The 23,001-nt window shown below is 44.1% G+C and overlaps 1 protein-coding gene across 1 annotated transcript in view; it reads left to right on the forward strand.

The window, feature by feature from the left end:
• The window catches only part of clstn3 (calsyntenin 3), a 38,895-nt gene that overhangs the window by 374 nt on the left and 15,520 nt on the right, over positions 1-23,001 (forward strand). Inside the window, exons 2-13 of the mRNA XM_080767498.1 lie at positions 1,131-1,197; positions 3,553-3,675; positions 5,889-6,099; positions 6,820-7,028; positions 9,265-9,414; positions 10,920-11,105; positions 12,373-12,660; positions 13,938-14,050; positions 16,028-16,187; positions 19,817-19,876; positions 20,320-20,468; positions 21,792-21,940. Of these exons, the coding sequence (XP_080623624.1) occupies positions 1,131-1,197; positions 3,553-3,675; positions 5,889-6,099; positions 6,820-7,028; positions 9,265-9,414; positions 10,920-11,105; positions 12,373-12,660; positions 13,938-14,050; positions 16,028-16,187; positions 19,817-19,876; positions 20,320-20,468; positions 21,792-21,940 (1,865 nt within the window). The remainder of the gene's footprint in view (positions 1-1,130; positions 1,198-3,552; positions 3,676-5,888; positions 6,100-6,819; positions 7,029-9,264; positions 9,415-10,919; positions 11,106-12,372; positions 12,661-13,937; positions 14,051-16,027; positions 16,188-19,816; positions 19,877-20,319; positions 20,469-21,791; positions 21,941-23,001) is intronic.

The following is a 23,001-nucleotide window of genomic DNA, read 5'->3' on the forward strand; positions in this document are numbered from 1 at the left end:
GTTGTCGCATTGGCATACGCACGTATGTAGCTTAATAGTCCTGGATTCTACTGATAAGTCTGACTCCTCATCCTGCCTTACCAGCCTTTTGCACTGCATATCCAGAGCGCATCCAGGGTTGAATTCCTATATATGCAGTTTATAAATGTAGTTTTTTTAACCCTCTTAATTTATCTTGAGGTAGGGAATGTGTGTCGCTGCCCTAAAGGCAATTGCCATCGCCTATATGTCACCTGCTGACACTATGGGATTCTTATATAGTTGTGTCAGGGGCAGCTGCATTTTTCCTACACACCACAATTAGGTGTGAAAACACACGCGCGCAGACACACACACGCACGTATACATACAGTATAGGCTACACACACGACCAGGTGCGTGCAGGCTCCATCCATGCAGATGAAACCAAAACTGCACACATGCATTTTCATTTTTGCAGGAATGCGCTATATCCACAAGACAATGGCATAGCCATAGCGATCCAGGAGAACAGGATCTTTCTCCATCAAGGATGCCTTCATGCTATTGCATTCCTTCATGCTGTCGGAGTCAGTGATGCGTGGATTTGAGCAAGAGTATCACCAGCGATGCTCTTCCTCCAATGTAGAGCATGATATAGCCTGTATGCCAATGATGCTTTTCCACTGTGCTTTGCTTTCCTCCCAAAACACACACACACACACACACACACACACACACACACACACACACACACACATCACTATCTATCTATCTATCTATCTATCTATCTATCTATCTATCTATCTATCTATCTATCTATCTATCTATCTATCTATCTATCTATCTATCTATCTATCTATCTATCTATCTATCTATCTATCTACCTACCTACCTACCTACCTACCTACCTACCTACATACATACACAGTATAATGCATACTGTATATATATTGTAATAATGATATAGAGGCATGGAAAGCTCATTTGCACCTGCAATTTCTTCCAATCCTATAGTTCAGATTGTGTTTTTGTCACGTCTGTCTTCTCCACCTGTGGTGTTGTTATGTGCATGTCTTCCGGTGTTGGCCACTTCCTAATGCATGCTACTGTATTCATCCTCTTCTCCTATTCCTCCCCCCTCTCTCTCTCTCTCTCTCTTCCTCCCTCAGATGGACAGAATGAATTTTCTCTCCTTCCTCCTCCTTTGCTTGACTTCGGTTGCCGCTGGCAACAAAGGTCAGTTCCTCCTCCTTTTCTCCTGTCAATTGTTGTGTATTGTTGAATATGTGTCTTTCTATCGCCATGGCAGCACAGCATGCACCTACCATGTGTAACGTGTGTCAGAGCAATGGCTATTGTCTGATAATATACGCTGTATTTTACTGAAATGGCGTAAAACGTCACATATGACATGCACCTTGGAGAGTGCCACGTCCGTCTATTGCGCACCTCCTTCCATTTTGATGTATGTTGTGAGTGCACCGCGGGCTAGACCCTCATTGTGTCTGTGACGTGGCTGTGCTCGTGTCATCAGTATTGTGGACAGTCGAGGAAATGACAAATCTTTTTTCTCCCAGTCTGTGTTAGATTTATGATTGTAGATAACAGTGACGGTGATTGAACATCATCGCCCCAAATTATCATCACAATGCACGAGAAAGTGTGTGTGTGTGTGTGTGTGTGTGTGTGTGTGTGTGTGTGTGTGTGTGCGCGTGTGGAGGGGGAATCAGAGGAGAAAGGGACACAGAGAGACGAGGAAGGCATAGAGAGAAAGAGAGAGAGGGTGATTGAAGGAGAGATGGAATGACACACACACGGGCAGAGATTGCCACGAGAAGAAAGGGAGAAGGAGAGAAGAGAAGCAGGAGGAGGTGACAGGTTGAGAGGTGTAGCTACAGGAGCTACAGCGCTTTGATGACAGTATTTTGATGATGAACAAATGGACGGTTAAGGAGAAATTGGAGCAGGTGGTTGTGTGTGTGTGTCCGTGGGGGTGGTGGGGGAGCGGGGAAGGGGGGGGGGGTTATATTTGCAAGATCAGGTGACACCAGAGCAAGCAGGGGGAAAAGGAAGAGATTGATTTATTGGAGATTCTGACTTTCATTTTGTACATACATTTTGTTTTGACTGTGTTGTTCCACTTTTTGCTTTGGCAATGTAAACATATGTTTTCTCATGCCAATAAAGCCCTTTGAATTGAAAATCGAATTGCTTGTGTGTGTTGGAGGAGGCGGGGGGGGGGGGGGTATGAGGAGTGAGGCATGTTATGTAGAGAGACTATATAGTGGGGAGGCGTGCGAGAGAGAGAGAGAGAGAGAGAGAGAGAGAGAGAGAGGACAGAGTGGACAGAGAGGGATTCCTCTCAATCTATAATCCACTGCCCTGATGCTCAGATTAACTCTATACAAAGGAGGGATGGAGGGATGAGTTGAGTGGACAGAGGAGTGGGTTGATGGATGGAGGTGGTGGTGGACAGGGAGGGGAGATAAATGACCAAAACATGGACAGAAGCAGATGATTGAGGAATTGCAGGCACTAGGGGAGGGCGCCATGGTTCGGACCTTGAGGAAGGATGAGTATTTGTGTCCAAATGGACACTTATGGCCGGTCTCTCACTCAGAGAGAATACGAATGAAACCAAATGTTGTTCCGTTTGTGTGCTCTCAGTATTTAAAATGAGTCCGAGTGAGCCACAGTCATTCCTTGGTCTTGTTCTCTAGAGAATTTGTAACGGAGTGAGCGTAACGGAGTCATTGCACAACATAAGAAGTGTCCGTGGTCGTTCTTTTTTCCCCCTTTCCGTGCGGAAGGCAGCAGACTCAGCAGTTAGTGTCGCTCTGCGCCGTTAAAGGAGACGGTTAAGACGCAGCCGAGCGGCTGCGCACCAGGCCTTTTGTTTGGCTCTTTGATTTTTGGAGTGTAAAATTGTCATCCTTCTAGCTCATTAACTTGGCCTTTGATCATTGGCAGGGAACACACAGCAGAGGGATGAATAATTAATTTGCAATTAAAGGTGAATTTGCAGCGAAACAACTGCCATTTGATTTTGACATGGACATTTTTTTCTGTGTACGCCTGTGAGGTTTGCCGCCCGTGGCAGGCATACTCATGGCTGATTGATATGTGCAATATAGCTCTCTGTGATAAGGTGAAATCTGACTTGGTTTTAATTATTCTGTCAGCAAGGTGTGTGGTGTAGCAGAGAGAGAGAGTGAGACAGAGTGTGTGTGTGTGTGTGTGTGTGTGTGTGTGTGTGTGTGTGTGTGTGTGTGTGTGTGTATTACTATGTATGTGTGTGTCCTGAAAGTCATTAAATTGTGTTTGTGGTCGCACTGGTCACACACATAACACACATACATACATTGTGTGTTTCTCCAGCCACGAGAAGCACACATAGTCACTCTGTCCTCTGCCATAATGGGGGCTGTTAAAAATAGACTCGTTTGTTCTTCTCTAATTGCTTCGTTTAACCCAAAGCCTCTCTGCTGGGGTCTCTCTCTCTCTCTCTCTCTCTCTCTCTCTCTCTCTCTCTCTGTGTATGTCTGTCTCTCTGTCTCTCCGTCTCTCCTGCTTTCCTCTGTTTCGTTTCAGCCAATAAGCACAAGCCATGGATCGAGACAGAGTACCAAGGGATTGTCATGGAGAATGACAACACGGTGCTGCTCAATCCCCCACTCTTTGCCCTGGACAAAGACGCTCCCCTGCACTACGCCGGTACTAACAATGCACATACATTTGGCCATCTATCAGTGTGTCTCAGCCTGCCGGGGACGCGATCCAAAAAGTGGGCCGTGGGATGTTCTGATAAGGGCTGTGTGGAGAATGAGCCACTGTATATTTAACCCATTCTGACCTGAGATCAGATTCTATACGAGGTTTCCACTGGACACACACTGGTCTGATGAACCCATTCTGACCTGAGATCAGATTCTAAAAATGTCAGTCGTTCTTCGAATTTTTTAAAAATAGCAGACCTACAAGCTCGTATCGCGCCACTCGGTGGCGCGATATGAGCTTGTAGATCTGCTATTTTTCAATAGGTAAAGCATAACATGATGCTAACACCAAAATGGGTGCCCGGTCAGAATGGGATAAGGGCTGTGTGGAGAATGAGCCACTGTATATATAATGGACTGCAGTGGTGCTCAACTGTTTTATTTTTTTTAATTTCAAGGACCTTCAGTTTGGTACAATACAATGCTCTACAAGGCATACTGGAATAAAGCTCCATCAGTACAATCACTCACTCTAGTGCAGACTGAAACCTTCTTGGCTCAGGTCACTGCTGTAAATAATATTAAAAAAAAATAAAACTTTCTACTGTATAAGCTCACAATGCATCACGTTGTGATGACACGTTGTAAGCTTGCAGATAGGCTATTTTTGGCGAATACATTTGGTGTAGATTGGAAAAAAACAAAAACAAGTTCAGTGTAACTTTACTACTCGGTATACTTAAATACACTGTAGGGTCGGGTGTAGTCCAGTCATTTTTCAAAAGCAGCCACAAATATTGGAGCTATCGTGTGAGACAGTGTGCTTACAGTTTAAGAGGCACAGAAATGGCTCCTGGGGAAAATAGGTCAAACCCAAACACAGCCCTTCTAGTGCTCAGCATCGGCGATATTTGAATATATATTTAGCTTTCATTTGGCCCAGGTGGTGTGGCTGCAAAAAGACACCGTTGCTACTAGCTGATCATTGTAAAGGGAGGGATATTTATATCTATTTGGTTGCATGTACTTCATCATAAAACACGCACGCACACACGCACGGCACGCACACACGCATGCACGCACGCACGCACGCACGCACGCACGCACGCACGCACGCACACACACACACACACACACACACACACACACACACACACACACACACACACACACACACACACACACACACACACACACACAAACACAATCTTGGCACATGCACAACATGCAACATGCACCATAACACACAATCCACACACAATCTTCACTTGACCACATTCGGGCGGAAGTGGGTTTATCTATCGTGGAGGCAACAGTCCATCCATCGAAAACCAGGGTATTCCTTCAGGAATTATAACTATTAGAAGCCATGAAATCAATCAATCATGGCCGCAAACTATTTTTAGACAGTCCGAGACAGACTCATAGTGTAATTCAACCTCCTCGTTGGTATATAGGATCTGTCAGCACAGCAGTATTAGTGCTCTACTCTGCATACAGAAATAAGATTATCACGTCTGCGTTGGGATCACTTTGAGTCCATTCGGCAGAGTATTCATTGTCTGCTTGAATTAGAATGGATCCACTAACGTCACTCTGGGGGTGGAACGGGGACGGGGGGGGGGGGCTCTATTATCATTGATTGGGTTCGTTTCGTCCATATAGATAGAAGGAGGCTATCAGGTGCTGTTTGTCCAGGAGCTGTTTGGCTTAATAAATGACATTCTGTTCTATTTCTGTCAGGGCGGTTTTGCAAAGACAAATTAAGTGCTACTTTGGTGAAACTCGCCAGATATTTCGGGGGTTCTTCTAACTATAGGGCTGGATGGTGTAATCCAATTAAGTGTAATGCTTAATTGAGTCGTCCACTTACAGTTAACAGTCTTTGTATTGAGTTTGTGCTTGAAATGTACTGTAATTCTGCAAACTGTTAATAAATATTTCAATCAATCAATCAAAATGGTATTGACAAAAGCTTCTATTGTGACGCAAGCTTTGCTTGAAATCAATTAATTTGAATCCCCCTGTGCAACATAATTTATAGGTTAAGGACTCTTACCCTTTGTATATGTTTTTCCTCTAGAATAAAAACAGAACTCCATTCTCTTGTTGTTTTTGTTTTACTATGAATGGCATGAACGTAATATTCACTAACCATCTTCGACGGATACATCCCTCACACTGCTACTGTCTTCATCCTTAAAACCTCAGGGGAGATCTGTGGCTTCCGGGTCCACAATGGCCCATCTGGTTCCGGCTCAGTCCAGTTTGAGGCGGTGGTTCTGGATCGTTCCACCGGAGAGGGCCTGGTCCGTTCCAAGGAGCCCCTGGACTGTGAGAGCCAGCGGGAACACAGCTTCACCATCCAGGCATACGACTGTGGAGAGGGCCCCGATGGAGTCAACAGCAAGAAATCACACAAGTCAGTTTTCACACAGTATTATTTATTTTACGTTTTAGATGTGACAGTCGAAAACTGAGGGCAGAGAGACGGGGGAAATAAACATGCAACACAGGTCTTCAGCTTGAGTAGGACAGGGGAGGTTGCAATCATGTTGTCAACGCAATATTCAGTCAGCTACTGGCTCCCTCCTCTAACTCAATTTTAACTGCTTTTTCTTTCTTCTTTTTTTATTGAAAGCAAAGCCTGCCAATAATTTTTATTCAGCCTACATTAGTGTAGTATTAAAGCCAGGAACTATTTATAGTTTAGTATTTTAGTTGAGCGTCCACGGCACCCCAAGCAAGTCAGCTTTGAGTTCTCCTATATTTACACCCCCACACCCCCACTCCTAACTCTCACCTTATTTGAATATTTATCCAGGGAATGTAGTGTAATCCATTTACAATTTAGGTATGTATCAATGCTCTCGTATTCCTATACCTAGAAGCTACATCGCAAAAGAAATCCCACATGGCACAGTCATCCACTAAGCAGCCCTGTGGTACCGTATAGGTATTCTTTTAATAACTGTGTTTGCTAAGTATTTCCCATGGCATTTTTTTCCCCTCCACCATCTAAGAATGCATGCGAAACGCTGCAGGATATGTACTCTTGCATACAGTATCATCACAATACAACCTCTCTTCATCTCCCTATCTCCCCCCCCACCCCCTCTGCTCTCATCTCTACCCCCCTCAGGGCCACGGTGCATGTGCGTGTGAATGACGTCAACGAGTTTTCCCCCGTGTTCGTGGAGCGTCGCTACGAAGCCTCGGTCCCCGAGGGCCGTCTGTTTGATCGCATTGTGCGCGTGGAGGCGCTGGATGCCGACTGCTCCCCGCAGTACAGTCAGATCTGCTTCTATGACATCATCACTCCCAATGTGCCCTTCGCCATTGATAATGACGGTGAGATCCTGCACGCAAGTGTTCACACAGTCACTTCATTTTTGTTATTATTAGTATATTGAAATGTCTCCTGTGTCTTTTCACTGTACAAGGGAAAGGAGAGGGGAGAGAGAGAGAGAGAGAGAGAGAGAGAGAGAGGGGGAAATTAATGCAAGGCAGCGATAAAGGATGGCATGTGAATTGACCCCATGACCTCATGATCAGTCGTGTGCATACTGCCTACAAAGCGCTATAAATGCGTGTTATAAATGTTTTAGCGCCCAGGATGCCTTCTGGTTTATATGAAACATTCTGAGCTGAGGGTCCATGTCCCTGTGGATTTACTTATCCCAAACAGTGAAAATAGTAGAAGTTGTGTGGGAGTGCAGAGTAGGAATTATATTTATATTAGAGTGGAGGGATGGGCTGTGTGGACCTCAAGACAGATTTGAATCAATGTACCTCATTTTACCCTGCCGCATGCGGCATGAGTTAGCCTGAGCCTGAGGTTATACGTACTTAATTTATAGGATTCACTGTATTTTCCATGTAGCCTTGGATGCAGCCACACATTCACAATTCAACATTCAACAGCAACACTCACTCACTCAATTCAATGCAAAGGGCTTTATTGGCATGAGAAAACATACGTTTACATTGCCAGATCATTCGATGCAGGTATAGTGCAGTAATGTACACAATGATTAGTCTTTAGGGTGGTTGTGTTCCATTTGATATCCTTCTCCTATCACAGCAACTCACAAATCTTGCTGCTGTGTTTGCACATTGTTGTACTTCGCCCAGCAGATATGGGAGTTTTTTGTCATTGGTCATGTTTTCAAAATATCTGTGTGTGGTTGTAATCTGTGGGAAGTATGTTATGGATATAATATTGATACTAGGGATGTCCCAGTCACGTTTTTTAATTTCAGATCACATGATCGGATAGGGACAACCCTAATAACGATGCTTACTTATGTCAACTCTATCCCTACATAGAATGATGCTCAACTGTCCCCAGTTGAGCATCTTGTATTCTATGGACTTTTGAGGTTTGGCGTTAAGTGTTGTATGAATAGCTTTGGATCTTTTTTTAAAGAGGGAAAAAGTCCATTGACAGGTCAGCGGAAGATCGATCGACAACATTTTGTACAGTACGTGGCTTAGATTAGAAGACTAATTTTCACAGGAGCCGTTCTTCTGCCGTGACTTTGCAGAATATTATCCGGGGCTCACATCAGATTGTGGAGGATGAGTGTTGTATCTTCTTGTATTTTGGGTCAGACGGATGCGGCAGCACAGACACCTTTTGTTCTGAGCCTAGCTGTGGAAAACGCTGTAGCGTTGTCATTGTCTATTCTCTTTTCTCTTTCGCTCTACCTCTCTCTCTCTCTCTCTCTCTCTCCTCCTTCTAGTCCATTTACCTCTGGCTATCTCTTTCATCCCCTCATCATTCTCCCAGTCCCTGATTCTTTTCTTCCTGGACTCATTGTTTTGCGGGTTCACATGCCGAGGCTGTCAACCTATCATTGTTGCTCACTCTGCCGTTGTCTCTGGAAATAGGAACAGGCCTGTCGCTTTTCATTTTCTCCCCTGTCGTTTACCATCCCTGTTTTTCTCTTGTGGCTTTTTTGCACTGTGAGTATAATATACTGAGCAGTATTTGGGGCACCTCTTAAATGTGTATTTTTTACCAGGGAACAGAATAGTTTCATTTTAACCACGCAAACCCAAGCATCCGAATTCTGGGCATGTCATCATAATAGGTGAACATTGAGTGAAAGTAGCAGAATTACAATCTCACAACGAATCCCGTTGGGATGGGTTGTGAGTTTTATAGATCAGCTATTTTCGGAAAAGGATTAAACACAGTATAATGGGTTTAGGTGGTTATGGCATAATTGTGTTGTGTATCTTTGTGTCTTTTGAACGTGCGTGCTTATTGATTATGACCAACCGTTATTGTGTTTGTCTTTCACATTATTCCTCTTTCTTTCTTTCTTTCTTTCTTTCTTTCTTTCTTTCTTTCTTTCTTTCTTTCTCACACCCCTTCTCCATCTTCTTTTTCATTCATGCCTCCTTTTCATTCTTTCTGCATTTCTCCCTCCTTTTCATCCCTTCTGCATTTCTCCCTCCTTTTCATCCCTTCTGCATTTCTCCTTCCAATTCCTCTCTCTTTTTCCTTTCAAACCGTCCATGTATCCACCTCTGCTTCTCTCATCTCTCGTCCTCCTCTCTCTCTCTCTCTGTCTCCTAGGTAACATAAAGAACACGGAGCCGCTGGACTCAAAGCGGCAGCGCGTTCACACCTTCTGGGTGACGGCGTTTGACTGCGGGAAGAACCGCGCGCAGGCCGACGCGCAGGTGGTCGTCACCGTCAAGCCTTCCTGCAAGCCCGGCTGGATAGGTAACCAATAACTTCTTCTAATCTTAGTGGCATTTATAGTTTTTTGATTGATTGATTGATTGATTGATTTATTAACAGTTTGCATAATTACAGTACATTTCAAGCACAAACTCAATACAAAGACTGTTAACTGTGAGTGGACGACCCAATTAAGCATTACACTTGTTTACAAGAGGGTCCACCATGTTCAATTCATCAAAACATTTAAAGACGTACAAATAGACACTTCCATATAGTCAAAGAACAGAACAGGAAATCATCATAAAGGAAGCAAAAAGGGAAAAGAAACATATACAGTGAGGGGAAAAAGGGGGGGATTCAGATTTTACGGGGGCCAGTTTCGAATTTCAGCCGTCCTTAGGTGCCCTTTGAGAGCGGTTTTGTCAAGTCAAGGGATTCACATGTCTTAATGACTGTTGGTAGGGCGTTCCACATTTTGGACCGCATAGACCGCACAGTGGAGAGAGACAGGAAATGGAGGGTTAAACAACCAAAGGTCTATCATACCTCTGCTCTCATCTAGGAAGAAAGCCTAATTTAGGATTTAGGATGATCGATGAAAATGAATGATTATAAACGTAACACAATCGGTAACATAAGGAAAGGAGTTTCGTACGTTTTCAAATACCGGTATGTTCAGAAATGTCTGAAAATAGCAAATAAATAAATAAAAAGCCAATCTACTCGCAATGTGTCGCATCATGCTATTTCGAATGTTTTCGATATAGTGCGTAAGTGGTTAAAAGCTCCCAAGTTGAAGTGGACATGAGAAGCTGTAGAGATACTGTATCAGAGGCCCACTTGTATCTCTGGTAATGGAATCAAATGATTCAATCTGGTGGTTTTTTATCATTGGACATTGTTGGCTGGGCTAACTGGCTCCTCCATATCCACGGATGAATACTCCCACATGCGTGAATCAGCTGGGTGTATAAGTATTTACAGGATACCAATTCCTGGCCTGTTGAGATGAGAAGGTTGCTTTGGGGGGAAACTGACGATGCACGAGACAGGAGTGAATATTTGACTGGCTGTGTGTACTTTAGCGTAGCACTTGCCGTAGCACTTGCCCTAGCCTCGACGACCTTACAGGCGTATGCAAAGGCTCAACTTATGTAACTTAGATAGCATTTTATGTAGACATTCTATAGTACGTATGTACGCATAGTTTAATTATATAGATATTCCACTGGTAGGTTCTTAGCTTACGTATATGATTCAAGATGACTATGTTTATGTATATGATGTATTACAGTATTACCATGTTTTTGTTCTTGCTTAATCGCTCTGGATTAAGAGCGTCTGCCGAATTGTAAATTGTAGTGAATGTTGCAGTATGAAGATATATTGTTGTCGCTCGTGTTTATGTTGTATTATGAACACGAGATAACTTCCTTGGTTGATAAGGGAATCTTCTTGGTTTGTAAACCTGGCATGAATCATTTTGACGTGTGTTTGTGTGTGCGTGTCCGTGCATGCGTGCGTGTGTGCGTGCGTGCGTTCAGGATGGACCAAGCGTGTGGAGTACACTCCAGGGTCAGGCAGCATCCCTCTGTTCCCCAGCCTGCGTCTGGAGACGTGTGAGGAGACCGTATGGAACATCCAGGCCACCGTAGACCTGCAGACAGGTCATATTGGGAAGGGCTGTGATAGAGACAGCTACTCGGACAGATCTGTGCGCCGCCTGTGCGGTGAGTTCTGCTTTGTAACTGACACAAGACTACTGACCCACACACACACACACACACACACACACACACACACACACACACACACACACACACACACACACACACACACACACAGTAGAATCTGAGATGGTCAATGCTCTTTGCCCTAGTCCAGAGGACCAGAACCTGGAGCCTTGCATGCAGCACATACTGTACAATGAAAAGCATTCTTCTTCCGCTGTATTCTTTTAAAGGCACGGTTGCTTTTTGTCATTGAGATGGATGGTTGGCATGTCGAGCAGGAAACAACACGAGGGAGTCATACTGTAGGAGAAGCGTTCATTTTGATCCTAGGCCAGGATGTGGTGTTGCTTCAGAGACAGGTCTTGCGAGAGCATACTGGTGGTGGTGTGGCATGTTTAGCCCACTGACTGCTGGCTGGGGACAGCTGGTATACTTGACATTACTCACAATCATTTCCCAAAGCGTACCGTGTTTTTTGAGGGTCGCTATACATGGCTTTTGAAGATTATGTCATATTGCAGCCTGAGCCAAGTCTATGGGACTTGTGACGTAAATCGTTTGCCGGCCAAGTCTATGGAGTTTAATGTTATGTTTAGGGCAGTAAATGACGATGCAAGACATGGCCAATATCAATACATATTGCGACCCTCACTTCGCCCACGTGTGATTCTTTTATATCTTCAAGGAAGGCAGTCTAGAAGAAAATAGACTTTGAATGACATTCAAAGTGACTTACTAATGCCGACAGACATATCAGCCAGAGAAACAGATCCTTTTATCATCTGAAAGTTTGAATAGAAAATATTCTCACAGTTGAGTTTTAAAAAGTCTATTTTAGTCATGGCTTTTTAGCTTGGCAAAGTAAAAAAAAACAACTACAACACATTTTTCGGCTCAAGACCAACTCATTTTTCGGCTCAAGAGCCTTCATCAGGGTCCACCTACCACCTAACAATATGTGGAAAATGGTCAGTAATGTCAGGTGTAATTTTGTTCTCAAAATGCGGTCCGGGAAACCCCAGGGGTCCTTGAAGGCGTTCTAGGGGGTCCCCAGCTAAGTTATTGATAGTTAAGGACCAAATGGTCCCTTACGGGTCTGTAACTGCATGTGAGAGGTTCCATTTGGTTCCTTTTCTACACTCTCAGAGTTATGGTGATATGGTGATACGTCGAGACCCACTGCTGTATACCCGCAGAGAGGGACATGAAATGTTGTACTTCTATCAGTATATTCACATCTTCCCTCTCTTGTCCACATGGCCAGGCGCTGTAAGGGGCGAGGTGGACCTACTCCCGCCCCCTTCCCCCACGGCCAATTGGACCTCGGCTCTGCCCACTCTCCCTTCCTCCGATTCGTCCCTGGTGTTCTCCTTCAACGGCTCCACCAACGTGGCGGTGGTTCCCGACGCGGTGGTGTCCGGCGTGTCGGGAGACCACTTCACCCTGCAGCTGTGGATGCGACGGGGCGGGGCCAACGTCCAGCCGTCCACCAGTCAGACGAGAGCTAGCCGCAAAGAGGAGGAGACCATCGTCTGCAGCACCGTCAAGAATGGTCAGTCACACCTGGATGTTCTGACCCAGTTTACCTCTGATTGCAGTTGACATGGTTTCAATACATTCCATTTTTTGTCCAGCTTTTACGGTTTGCGTAACTAAACACAAACATTGAAGACAAAAGTGTGCAAACACAAGCATGTGTAAACACAAACATTGAAGACAAAAGTGAGGACACAAATTGTGATTGGCCAGAATGAGATGATGTAGGATGACGTATGATGTGTTTCAATTGACATTGACATCAAATAAATAGATAATAGGATCCGTAGCCCAAAACTTAACATATTGAGAGAAAATCTCAAGAACTGTGCTGAGAATATGGCGTGGTGTTTTACTAAGAGACTACACATATTTTTCTTCCTCACATGATGTAAACCAGGAGAATGCTGAAGGTGGCTAGAAAGAAATCACAGAGAATAAAATAATCCACATGGGGAAAGTGGATAAATTACTCTGTCGCTCAACAACGACCACCAAGGTGCCCTTGGCTTGCATGAGGCATTTAACCCCCATCTACTCTATTAGACCTGCTTATATTGGCATACAGGGAATACTGTGGTTGTATGTTAGCGGCAGCTCCTCCATATGAATGTTGCGTAACTGGATAGGATAGATGTGTCGCAGCAGGAAAATGGTGCTTGTCTGTATTTCCATGATGTAAATACTCAGTCAGGGTGAAACGAGTGCTAGAGATCAGTGCGATCAGATTCTATACAAGGGATCGATACGGTCGGAGACTGCTTCATATAGTAGGCCTATATATTATTCTTGGATGAACAATAGCAGATCTAAAAGCTATTGATAAAAATCACTCCCGTGTGAAGTGAGGGGCGCTCTTATCATCAGACATCATCATACGACATACATCATCTCATTCTGGCCACAATTTGCGCCCTCACTTTTCCGATTCTGATCAGCTGTATGGGCGGCAGTGGCTCAAGGGTAGAGTGGCCGGGTTGCCAGTTCGATCCCGGGCTGCCCCAGAGTTAGTGTCGACGTGTCCTTGAGCAAGACTCTGAACCCCTAATTGCTCCCGATTTGCCGGTTGGTGCCTTCCATGGTTTCCTCTGCCATCGGTGTATGAATGTGTGTGTGAATGTAATGCAGCGCTTTGGATAAAAGCGCTCTATAAATGCACCATTTACCATTTACAGGGTTGAAGTAGTAACTAACCACTGATTACAACTCTGAAGTCTAAACTGCAACACACTGACTGGGTTCTGTTTCCCCCTGCTCTCTCTCTCTCTCTCTCTCTCTCTCTCGGATCCTCAGATGACTCCATCTCCCACTATTCCCTGTCCGTCCACGGCTGTCGTCTCTCTCTCTTCTACTGGCCTGACGTCTCCGCCGCGCGGCCCGTCAAGTTCCTGTGGAAACTGGAGCAGGTACTGTGGGAGAAGGCGTCAACAGCCAGCAACTCATGTTTTTTTTTACTTAAGTAAAAGTAGCCATACCATAATATAAAAAAGAAATACTCAACTTCAAATGTGTCAATATTTTTCAAATATAGCCGCTCTACAAGCTCACATCACAACGCGGCACATCGTGACACGTTGTGAGCTTGTAGATGTTGAACATCTGAAGTATAATACTGTATAGCGCCTATACTGAAAGTGGTTAATTTATGTTTTGTAATACAAATATACTGCATATAGTGTAATTAACTGAAGCTGTCAAACTGTAGTACAAAGTACAATGTTTGCCTCTGAGATGTAGTGTGGTAGAAGTACTCCAGCTGGCTGGGATGTGCTGATCAGCGTGTTGACTCACTGTGTGTGAACAGGGCCGATGCTGAGGGAATGTGATAAGTGCACGTTAATGGTGATTTATGTGTTGGCTTATATGATTAAGGAACTGCGTGAAATGCTTCCCAGCTGAGTGCTTGCGTTTCGGAATGTTAGCAAACTTCAGCAAAGCTGGAATGCAGGTGGGCAGGAGCGATCGGGAATGTGTGTATGGAGGGGAGAGTGTGTGTGCGTGTGCGCGCGTGCGTGTGTCTACATGTTTTGACTGCAGCCGCTGCTCCGAGACAGATTGAACTTGGCTGGATTAAGTGACTGCGAAGCTGATAGAGAGATTTGTCAAATCCCATTCTGTCTGAACCACTATCTGTATTCCCTGCAGTCTATAGCCGCTCCCTCAGACCTCCATATCAACTTGGTTTGCAGTCCCTCTGTCTTTCTGTCCTCTAAATCACTGCTCTGTTTTCTTCTCTGCATTTCCAATTAAAAGAAGAAAAAAAAGAGAGAAAGACACAGACAAGAAAACAGAAGTTTCAATCTAACTTCGTTACCTCGACAACAGGGCATTACCTACCGGCTACCGGATGTACCATTATTAAAAGGTTTACTGAAAAAGTTTACAAATAAGCCTAAAATGATAAAGTGATGTTTACATGAGCGCATATTTATTTGGTTATATCATTGCAGTTGGCATAGCAATTAATAACGGGCCATACATCCCAAGCACTATAACTATATCAAGATATTGGGCCCAATTCACTAAGCTGTTCACACCCATATTTTGGGTGTAAAGGACATTTCCAAACCTCCCACGTTATTAGTCTAGAATAAGGCATTCTAATGACATGAAGCAAGGTTTCATCCCATATAAGTCTGCATCCGAGCAGACTTGCATGGAATCAGATTACTAATGTGAGAACTTTGCAAAATTCCTTTACATCAAATATGATGGTGTAAACAGCTTGTTTTTATAAAATCACTGTAAATCAAGTGGATGGCAGAGTCCACACTATACAACTATAATGAGAGTGCAGAAGGATATAGTTATATCATTACTAAATGCACCGATCGCTGTCTGTCAGTGTGTCTGTCCTATTCCGGGTCACCAGTGAAATGCATGTTGGGACGGCTTCCGGGTCACCAGTGAAATGCATGTTGGGACGGACACAGATTAATACTGGGACACACTTTTCCGTGTTAACAGACCCACACGGGGAAATTCCGCATAACAGACCCACACGGGGAAAACAACTCGGGCGGGGCATGTTAACGTGAACACACGCGCTGTTTCGACACCACACTGAACGTCATTTGCTGTTCATATATTCAGAACGGGTAAGGACTAGTAGCTTTAATTAGTGCTTGGTGTGGACGGCCCTTAAGGCACAGCTCCTCTATGCTTTATGGAAAAGAGCCATCAACATTCTTAAGAGCCTCTCTAAGATATGGCCTTAAGACAATCAAATTGCTTTGTTGATATTATAATTAATCGTTACGGAGTAATGCATTTTTCTGTCAGAGAACAATAACTCAATTCTTAACTGAAAAATCCAGACCCTCAGAGGGAAATGTTTCTACGCTAGCCTGATCCAATTAACATCAGTGTGTTATCTCCAACAGGTGTGTGACAGCGAGTGGCACCACCTCTCCCTCAGTGTCCAGTTCCCCTCGGTGACCCTGTATGTGGATGGCGTGACCTTTGACCCTGCCCTCATCCATGACAACGGCGCCATCCCCAACCCAGCACCCCGCCAGAGAATGGTCATCGGGGCGTGTTGGGGTAAGGAGTTATGTCTGGACACAAGTCATTGATTGTTGATTGTTGTTTGGTTTTCTTTTGCTGTTCATTGTTTTAAATCTTTATGTCAAAAGAGGCTAAATGTATTGCACATTCTGGCTCCATACCCAGTGGTAGTGGTAGGGCATTAAGTACATTTTATACCAATGCTTTTGTACTTTTACTCAAGTCAATTTTAATTCCGGACTTTTACTTACTTTTCCACCATTGGTCAGGCCTAAATCATTTTGCACTTAACTGTACCTAGTATAGTACATTGTTAGAGATCTTAAATAAGCTGCTCATTGTTGGACAGCAGCGTCTGTTTGGTCCCCCATTGTGTGCCAATGTGATAATAATGTCATGAAGCGACTTCTCGACTTGACTTTGACTTTATTGATTGACACATCTGAGGTTAATGTCCTCATATGGATATGGAGTTATTTTTATTTCAAAATCAAGAAAATGTGTTGATTTGGAAGAAGCACACTTGGCTGTAATGTTGATCATTAACATCACTGCATATGGAGCCAGAGTAACTATGCAATACCCTTTTCTCTCTTAAGTTGTGTTCCAAGTGACCACAATGTTTCTTATGTCTTGTTTGTGTGTTACCTTCCTGCTTAATTTGTTTTTTATCTCACCACAACAAATTGGTCATTTGTTTCTCATCTTGTGGTGTTATCACTTATCATTTTGCCATTTCATTGTGCAGATAAATTGGACTAAGCCCAATAGTCTTCAAGTTTCTCATCAAATGGCCTTTGTTCCCATGCCAACTGAGTGACAAGCATATGCACAACATTGAAAGCAATCACAGGGCGAAGCGTGAAAATAAATTATATAAATGTAGCAGGCAGCAGTTGTGCCCAATTTGCATCCTGCTTCCCGTTCCACACTCATCGGAATGTCATCTGAAATCACTCATCCAACGTGACGAAGCAGAGATGTCAATCTAGTGCTCCAGCAATACCACCGGGGGCAAGCTCATCAGACATTTCACTGCCGCCACTGACTCACTTCCTCATTTCTCTCTATTATATTTTGGTCAGAGCGGGGGTGTGTGTGTGTGTGTGTGTGTGTGTGTGTGTGTGTGTGTGTGTGTGTGTGTGTGTGTGTGTGTGGAACTGTGGATGTGGTGGTGGCGGGGGGTGTAGATGCAGTGTGTCTTGGATCAGGCTAATAATATCACAGACTTATCAATTATTCATGGTGGCAGAACAACGTCGTGGCCAGACGGTTGCCAGTTCCTGCAGTGCTAATCGTTAAAATGGAACCTTCTGCCTGCCAATTAACTGTGAAGAAACATATTCAGTCATACCCACTCTCAACTGTGGCTGTAGGCACACCACTGCCCGCGCACGTGCGCACGTGCGCACGCGCGCGGGCAGTGGTGTGTGTGTGTGTGTGTGTGTGTGGCGTGTGTGTGGCGTGTGTGTGTGTGTGTGTGTGTGTGTGTGTGTGTGTGTGTGTGTGTGTGTGTGTGTGTGTGTGTGTGTGTGTGTGTGTGTGTGTGCGTGTGCATGTGCGTGCGCATGTGTGTGCGCGCACAGCTCCAGCTGCTGCAAGCTAATGAGGAGTTGCTGTACCTTTGAATATCATTATTCTCTCGTTTGCTCATTGCCACTATTCTCACTGTCAGCCAACCAGCCAACTTCGGGCGTCATCATGTGCATGTCTTTGTTTCGCCCACTTAACACAAATCTTGGGATGACACCCGCCCCTATGACAGTTAAAGGACCACTTCACCACTTTTCAACCTATCTTCATTATAATAGGTCCTCACTAATAATCATGATAAAATGGCACGATTTTTTTCTACTCAGTCTGTCTCTCATAGGAGGGTTGTGGGCAGTTTAGAAACCGTCTTCCAGTGACATCATCATTAGGCAGATCTTTTACAAAAATGTTTTGATTTTCATTATCGTGAGAACGATGGCTTCCATTTTCGCATTGCAACTTTTCAGGACTAGAAAGCCTCCAGATTTTATTAGCTTGTATTCCCCATCGATGATGTCACTGGAAGACGGTTTCTGAACTACCCACAGCCCTAATATTTGATTATTAGTGAGGACTTATTATATGAAGATAGGTTGAAAAGTGGTGAAGTGGTCCTTTAAGGAACAGGAGGTAATTTCAACCTTCCAGCAGGTTAAGCAAATGCATGGAGCGTGTAGTGAGTAAGGAGCTCTCACTGCAAACAGCTAAGTGCATGGACCCCATGCAGTCTGCTTATAGAGCCAGTCGAGGTGTGGAGGATGCCACTCTAACTTTACTGGACAAAATACATAGTCATTTAGACAAGCCCAAAACATACGTCCATGTCCTTTTTATGGACTTCTCCTCTGCTTTTAATACGGTCCAACCCCATCTTCTCCTAAAATGTCTGTGTGACCTGAACGTCTCATTTTGTGGATTAGGGAGTTCCTGAGAGAGAGACCCCAACGAGTCTGTATTAATAACACTCTGTCTGATCGACTGCCTTGTCCTAAACACTGGTGTCCCACAGGGGTGTGTTTTTAGATTAGATTCAATTTATTGTCACTGCACATACTGTAGTATACAAATTGAAGTGGCATTTGTATACTTTGACAATGAAATGAAGAGTGGCGTCTAGCCAGAAGTGCAATACAGTAATCCCCTCTGTTATTCTCCCTATACACAAATGAGTTGAAATACAACAACAAAGACTTCTCTCTCATAAAGTACGCTGACGACATGGCCCTGGTTGCCTGCCTGCAGGACGTCTCCAGTCCCTCTTACTCCCAGCACATCGACCGTATTGCCACCTGGTTTGACTTCCTTGACCTTAAGGAGCTGTGCTTGGGAGGGGGGTCAAGAGCAGAGGGCTTAGGGTCCATCTTTAGGCCTGTTACTATGAGTGGGGAGGAAGTGGATCAGGTCAGTGACTTTAAATATCTGGGAACGACCATAATAATAAACTCACCTTTCAGACCAATGCAGATAACCTCTACAAAAAGGCAAGGCAGCGGCTTTATCTTCTCAGGAAATTGAGATGTTTTAATGCCAGTAAACACACCCTGACCATGGTCTATATATAGATCACTCACTGAGAGTGTTCTCACTTTTAACATCGTGTCCTGGTTTGGGAATCTCTCAGTTAGAGATAAAAACAAGCTCACCCAGGTAGTCAACCAGGCAAGTAAGATCATTGGAGACAAACAATTGCAACTTTAGGACATACAACCGCTCCATAACCAAAAAAGAAATTCAGATTTACAATGATTCTACCCACCCTCTTCACTCTGAATTCGACTTGTTGCCATCGGGCAGGAGGCTTAGGGCAAAATTTGCTAAAAAGAAGGGTTACAAAACTTCGTTTGTGCCAACTGCTGTGGACATTTTAAATAAGAAAATGTTTAAATAGTTCACCTAATCCCCACTGTTCATGATCACTGTTGCATTTTATATATAGTATTTTAATGCACCTGTGTATTTTTTGTAATGTTTATTGTTGTAACTGACTGCCGGTGTGCCAAAGACGAATTTCCATTTTATGTAAATGTAATGGACAATAAAGTTTTCTTTATCTTTATCTTTTTTTGAACCCTAGCTTGTTGTACTCTTGGCTCTCTCAGCTTCCCTCCTCACCCATCCATTTTCTCCCACAGAGACCGAGGAGAAGCCGAAGGAGATTACGAACAACACCATCCAGGAGGGTAAAGACTCAGGTGACTTCATTTATTTTCCGTGATTTGTTGTGTGAGTGTGTACTGTACTTGAGTTGTGTGTGCTCTGTTTACATATTTAGTGTATGTGCATGTGTTTCGAATGAATGAATGTATGTGTGAGTGTTTGTGTGCGGACAGTCAGGCTACTTTTTGTGCGTGCACGCTTGCACACATCCTCACTGTCAGGCAGAAACGTTTACCTCCATTATGTGTTTTGTATCTGGACAAATAAGACCCTAATCTGTACTTTGTCGTATGACAAACAAATAGTGAAAACTTTAGCCTATATGCCCAAAAATAGGGATGCCACGTTGAAAGTGGATTTTCTAAATATTTAACCGATGAAAAGTATTAACAATAGGTTGTGACTTTAATAATAACGACATTGACCGTTTGTTTTGTTTGTATGTGTGTGTGTTTGTATGTTCAACATGGGTCCTCAGGGAGGTTTGTGGGTGGTTACCGTGGCCTGTTGTCGGGGGTGACGGTGCGTCCAGGTAGCGTGGAGCCACACAGCGTGGTGGAGTGTCTTTACGCCTGCAGGGAGGGCCTCGACTTTGGGGACCTTGAGACGCTGGGCTCTGGCATGAAGGTAACAACACAAAACAGAATGTATGTATGTGCACTAGGCCTTTAGCTAGCCATTATTCTCTTAGTGATTGCATTTTTTTATGCAATTTGACGGTGATGCGCAAAAAATAGCGGAAAATAGTCGCGAAAATAACCTAAAAGCTCACAACGCATCGTGAGTTATTGTGAGATTGTAGATTTTCATTTATGTGAAAGATAATTTGTGTATACTATATGCAGCACCGTCATTACATTCAAACACATCCAAACACACGTTCACACGCACATTCACACAACAACAGCACATAATGTGAACTGTGATAAATGCTGTAAACAGGCCCAGATTAACACTCATGGGCTCGTGGGGCTGCAGCCTGGGGCATGAGGCTCTGGAGGCTGCAGCCTGGGGCACGAGGCTCTGGAGGCTGCAGCCTGGGGCACGAGGCTCTGGAGGCTGCAGCCTGGGGCACGAGGCTCTGGAGGCGCAAACACACCATTCTGGCAGCACTAATCAACTACGCAGCCCCCCCCCCCCCCTCTTCCTTCCCCCCATCCTATACCATCCCAACAATAATATGACAATGCTAGTAAACATGCCAGGTATAAAGGAGTACAATGCCAAATATATGTGAAATAAACCTGCGAGCATCAGAATGGATTATACTCACCCCATACATTTAGTTGGAGTGAATACATGCATCTCCTGCCTGGAGAACAAAGAGGTATTTTTGTTCTATCAGTTGTTCTCCAGACGGGGTTGGCAGATGTCCTACTGACGAAGCGTCTTCAACCTAATGAAAGTATAATCGTCTAATTGTCAGCTCACCGAAAGCCGCATGCATTGATTATGAATATATCATCCAGTCACTCGATGGCATAAGTGAGGACAATAAACAAAACCTGTCAAATCCCTCTGGATTAAGAGCGTCTGCTAAATGCCTAAACTGTAAATTGTAAAACGGTGACAAGGCATCAGCGCTCTGTCATAATGAAGAGGTTGGAGATCGACTGGCACACTGAACCTTGTCATCGTAGCCCCTGGGCACTACGAAGTCTGGCCACGGAGATAAATGTGTGTTTCTGCTTCAGCTGAAACCACAGATGAGAAACTTCTGTCTGCTTTCAGTGTTTTGTTCTCCTTTACTGTTAGTCTGATTTTGGTTTGTCTTTGCGTTGGCTATTCAAAAATATATAGATATACAAGCTCACAGCCCGTCACTTTGTGCCGCGCTATTTTTTGTAACCTTTTCTTTTATCGTAAAAATGTGAGAACTACTGATTTAGAAGGCATGTGTAGGTCTTACAACCCAACAAAATTTAAAATGTGAACTGTGACACCTTGCAGGTTCATGTAAACCCCAGCCAGTCAGTGCTGGTGTTGGAGGGAGACGACATTGAAAGCTTCAATCGTGCAGTCCAGCAGGTCACCTACAGAAACTCTCTACGCTTCGCTACTCCTGGAGTCAGACCTCTTAAACTCACAACGTCCCTCAGGTACAGTACACGCACGCATGCACGCGCACGCACGCACGCATGGCGCACGCACGCACAAAGTCATGATATTGAACGTGTCTGCATGTATGCATGGCGATCTCTCACTCACTGAGCTTGGACATTGAACTCGTCAAACATGAACTCTGTTATTAAGGCCATATATGATAAGGGATGCTTAGCGTATATGGAGTGGATGTCACATGCACAGATAACATGGACTAATCTAATCTCTCTGTTGTGAGCTGATCCAGCTCTCAGTTGCGGCGCTGGAATCATCCCGCCGAGTGTTGGATACAGTATTGTCGTTCATACCACTGAGTATTTTTCAGGCTATTAGACGTCTAGACCAGTGGTTCCAAAACTATTTAATGTCAAGGACCCCCAAATTGACACTCATTAGCCTGCGGAACCCCATTAGCAAACATGAGAGAAGATTTTTACGGCTCTAGCAGTGATTCTCAACCCGTTTAATTTCAAGGACCCCCAGTTTGACATGCATTAGTCTACAGACCCCACATTTAATGGGATTTCCATCTCGGAGACCCTAATTTATATTGTAAAATCAATGTTAATTTAACTCTGAGGGTGTACAAATGTGTACACCCCCTAGAGTTACAGACACATTTGGTGTGGTTACAGTCCATTTGGTTCCAAACTACCATTTTGCTGCGGACCCCCTGGAACTCCCTCAAGGACCCCTGGGGGTCCCCGGACCCCACTTTGGGAACCACTGGTCTAGACTATGTCTAAATGGCCAAATGGGTCTAAAAATGAAATAAATGAAACAACGTTGTTTCAACAGTTATATATATTAGACAGTCTGATAGACGTTTAAAAATAGCTAGAATATAGACGGTCTATATATAGAAACAGCTAATCCTAGACAGCTAATTTATTTTATTTTAGAGCAGTTATAGTTATAGCCTGAGTGTTGTATTAGGTACAGATACAGTATGGTGACTGAGTGTTGTATTAGGTACAGATACAGTATGGTGACTGAGTGTTGTATTAGGTTTAGATACAGTATGGTGACTGAGTGTTGTATTAGGTACAGATACAGT

This window comes from Protomyctophum bolini, assembly GCF_963924005.1.
Source record: "Protomyctophum bolini genome assembly, chromosome: 7".
NCBI lineage: Eukaryota > Metazoa > Chordata > Actinopteri > Myctophiformes > Myctophidae > Protomyctophum > Protomyctophum bolini.